Genomic DNA, 4156 nt, shown 5'->3' on the forward strand with positions numbered 1-4156 from the left:
CCCTGAGGGACTGGTGTGTTGGCCCATCGAAAATCCTCGTTTATGAAGGCCCAGCTTTTTAGTGAAGGTACTTCAGTAACTGGATCACTTACTTGCCTGGGGTGTTTCTAGACATTAAGGCTACATCTTTAACTCGGTGACTAAGATCGGCTGGACTGTTACAACTGTTACCCAATAACGGTATTCCATGCGTTATAAAATATTTAAATATAACACTAAAAATAACTATACTCCGCGCCACGAGAGAATGCATACGGCGGCCCACCAAAACACGTTCTTTTTCGCGCATCCCCACCACTTTACCAGCACGATCGCCACCCGTCGGAGCTCTACGGAGCACATCGATTTTGTCGGCAGGTGTGTACACTGCGATTACAACAACAAACATTTTTTCATCACGTCGTTAGTCGTTTACCGATTTTCGTTTATCAACGTTTCCTATTTTGCGCCCGTTTTTTTGTTTTTTACTTGCCAATTTTACATTTTTAACTCTGTCAATACAATGGACGAAGACTGTGGATCCATCAACATTTCACCGATGAAAAGAAATCCTCGTGGAAAAGTAAGATTTTTAAAACATTTATTTAATAGGATGTCAGCGCACTGTTTTTTTTGTCTCTGGCCCATGCGCAACATAGGCAAAACATATTTACGCAGAATCATTTTTTTTAATGTTTTTGTGTAATTTTAGAGTAAATCACCTATTACAAAAACGATATAGAATAATATTTTTGAGGGTATGACACATCGATTTACCTTAATATAGTTTTAAATCAATTTAAACATTATTTACATGTACTTTTTTTTTGAAGTCGTATACAAAGTAAAATAACAATGAAATATAAAAATGATATGTCATACTAAAAAAATCTCGAAAATGTAATAATTATAATACAAATAATCATTAGAATTAGTTATTCGAATATATTATATGAAAATATTTACTTTTCATTTTTTTTTCAATATGTTTTTTTAATGTTCAATAAATTTTTATTTTTTAGTTTGTTGGTTCTCGACAGAAATTGATGATCGTAAACCTTTACAAGACTAAAATGGCTAAGCAAGACAATGCAGACGGCCCAAAATTAAAAGCGAAGGAGATTATTAAGCAAATATCCGAAGAGAGTGGTATAGGGCAAAGGACAGTGAGTGTTACTCTATCGGAATACCGAAATAAAGGCAGTGTATCATCACCTAACAAAACCAAAATCCGACCAACTGTTACGGAAAAAGTTGATGATTTTGACCAAAATGCCATTAGGAAAAAAGTACACGAGTTTTGGCACAGGCGAGAAATTCCAACTTTAAAGAAAATTTTAACTACGGTCAACGAAGATACAACATTACCAAATTTTTCCGAAACAACATTACGTAGACTTTTAAAACATCTCAATTTTGAGTATGTTCGAAAATCTCGTAATAGCGCTCTTATTGAACGAATTGATATTGTGTGTTGGCGTCGAAGGTACTTGGAGTCCATAAAAGAATACCGTCAGTTAGGTAGACCCATCTATTATCTGGACGAGACATGGGTGAATGCTGGTGAAACCACATCGAAAACATGGGTCGATAAAACTGTGAAGTCACCACGAGACGCATTCCTAAGAGGATTAACGACTGGACAAAAGGAACCGTCCGGTAAAGGAAAACGTCTCATCGTGGTACACATAGGTTCATCTGACGGCTTTGTTGTTGGTGGATTATTATGTTTTGAATCGAAAAAAAATACAGACGATTACCACGATGAGATGAACGGTGATACCTTTTATGACTGGTTCGCCAACATTTTACCGCTACTTCGTGAAAATGCCGTTATAGTCATGGACAACGCGTCGTATCATTCTGTGAAGAAGCACACGTTTCCAGTAAGATCTTGGAAAAAACAAGACATCATTGATTGGTTGACAGATAAAGGCGAGGTAATAGATAAACCAATGGTCAAGGAACAACTGTTGGATCGAGCGCAAATTTTAAAATCACAGTATAATGAATATGTGATAGACGAATTGGCGAAATCTGCAAATAAAACTGTGTTACGCCTACCCCCGTATCACTGTGAATTAAATCCAATAGAACTTGCGTGGGCGTCGGTGAAAAATTATGTTAGAATGAACAATCGTACTTATAAAATTAATGACGTTAAGAAATTATTAGAAGAAGGAGTCGAACGGGTTACGCCCGATATGTGGAAGAACTTTGTTGGCCATATCATTAAGGTAGAAGATAAATTCTGGGAGGTAGATTTTATATCCAACGAATTGTTAGATGCTGAAGTAACACCACACGTTCTAACAATTACGGGTGACACGTCTGATTCATATTCCGATTCCGATTAAATTAATATAATATTTTTAATTTTGTATTTTTGTATTATGTATTTGTATATATTATATATTTTTATTTGTATTATGTATTTATATGCACTGACAATAAATGATTAATTTGTAATTTTGTTATGTTTAATTATTTGCGATTTTGATAAAAGAAAATACCAAAAAAATAGGTCTTGATTTTTGGTATACAAACATAAATTGAATGGTACCAGGTAAATAATACTACAGGTAAATAATAATAAAAATTATACGAATATAAGTAAATAATAATAAAAATTATACGAATATAAGTAAATAATAATAATAATAATAATATTTATACGTAAATACGCGACACGGCTCGTGTTTCTATTGTGTTACTTGAACCGCTGTATGCAGAGACCAGTTGCCGCATGGTGGGGACATTTGGCCTCGAGACAGCGGAGCGCAGTCATTTGGATGCGCGTGCCGTATGCATTCTCTCGTGGCGCGGAGTATAGTTATGTATACTTACATAAATTGTCGAGAATATGTTGATATTCTATAAAAAGATATATTATATTATTCACATATCTCAGTGTTTTAATGATACAACACTTAATTTTCCATAATGAATAGAAAATTTGTTATAACCCATTTTTATTTAAATTATTTTATGGTCAAATTTGGACGAAATTACATATTATTAAGTAACAAAGAATAACAATTTTAGATATTATTTTGTTGTAATTCAAAAATATTATTCGAGGGTACTTGAAATTTCTCATGTATATTATTATTTACAAATATTGAAATATGATAATATGCAAATAATATTAATTCAACTCATCGGCTACCGTAATAATAATAACAATATAAATATTATATAAAATATTTTGAACTCAATCATATTACAAAAATACTTATATAATTAAATGAATTTATTGTGCATAAATACAATATAATATCTATATAAAATAATGCAAATTGTCTATAACTTTTATTTTAAATAATGCAATAGATTGTAGAATAAACGTGGTTAAACATATACGTATTTACAAATATATAAATGATACTAGGCAAAAAAGCAGTATCAAACATATGCTTAACAAAAAGGCAGTAACTGACCATGGTATACGGTAATGTTGCTTAGTATTGGCTCAAATACGGTATTTTCGTTTAGTATTGATGATAAATTTCTATCCGTATTACACGTGGTTAATATCATATTAACCACGGTCTTAGAAGACCGTTAACATTCTGGTTTTTATTAATATTCTGTGATTGTAGTTTGGCCCATCAACCATGATCATATTATATTATTTTATATTATTTCATGGTTATGCTATTAATAAATGTGCTCATACTGCATTTTCCTTCTGTAAACAATAATATTAGTCTGACACCACTAAGCTAAAAGTACGTATATGCGTTTTGAGGTGTTAAGAGGTATCTTACTGTTTATATATTAGCGTTATTGGATTCTACAGGAAAAGTTATTTAAGAACCATTAATTTATTATTTTATTTTGATAATATGAAAAAAATAACAGCTCATAATACCAAAGTTGTACAGGCATTTTTAATAGAGATTTTGATGTACGTGAGTGTATTAAATAATAATTAAATAAAATCCTTATTTGATCTTGTACTCCCTTATTTTAAATGGAAAATCTATTTATGTAATATTTCCATAGATTATAAAGGATACAATAATATGTGTATCGAAAAAAATAATGTTATAATTGCTTATAGTTATCTAGAGCCCCAGCCCTGTGGTAGGCAGTTTTGGATATTTGAAGAGATAACGAGTATTTTTAAAATATAATGATTATCTAATATCACTTTATTAATTTAATCAAATAT

At 31.4% G+C, this 4156-nt stretch overlaps 1 protein-coding gene across 1 annotated transcript; it reads left to right on the forward strand.

Moving 5' to 3' along the window:
- The first annotated feature begins 273 nt into the window (after positions 1 to 273).
- On the forward strand, positions 274 to 2449 carry LOC132939717 (uncharacterized). Its single transcript, XM_061007046.1, has 2 exons — positions 274 to 562; positions 1002 to 2449. The coding sequence occupies exons 1-2, from the start codon at positions 503 to 505 to the stop codon at positions 2334 to 2336; spliced, it is 1395 nt and encodes a 464-aa protein (XP_060863029.1). The 5' UTR covers positions 274 to 502; the 3' UTR covers positions 2337 to 2449.
- The last annotated feature ends 1707 nt before the right edge of the window (positions 2450 to 4156 follow it).

The sequence above is a fragment of the Metopolophium dirhodum genome, chromosome 2 (assembly GCF_019925205.1).
Source record: "Metopolophium dirhodum isolate CAU chromosome 2, ASM1992520v1, whole genome shotgun sequence".
NCBI lineage: Eukaryota > Metazoa > Arthropoda > Insecta > Hemiptera > Aphididae > Metopolophium > Metopolophium dirhodum.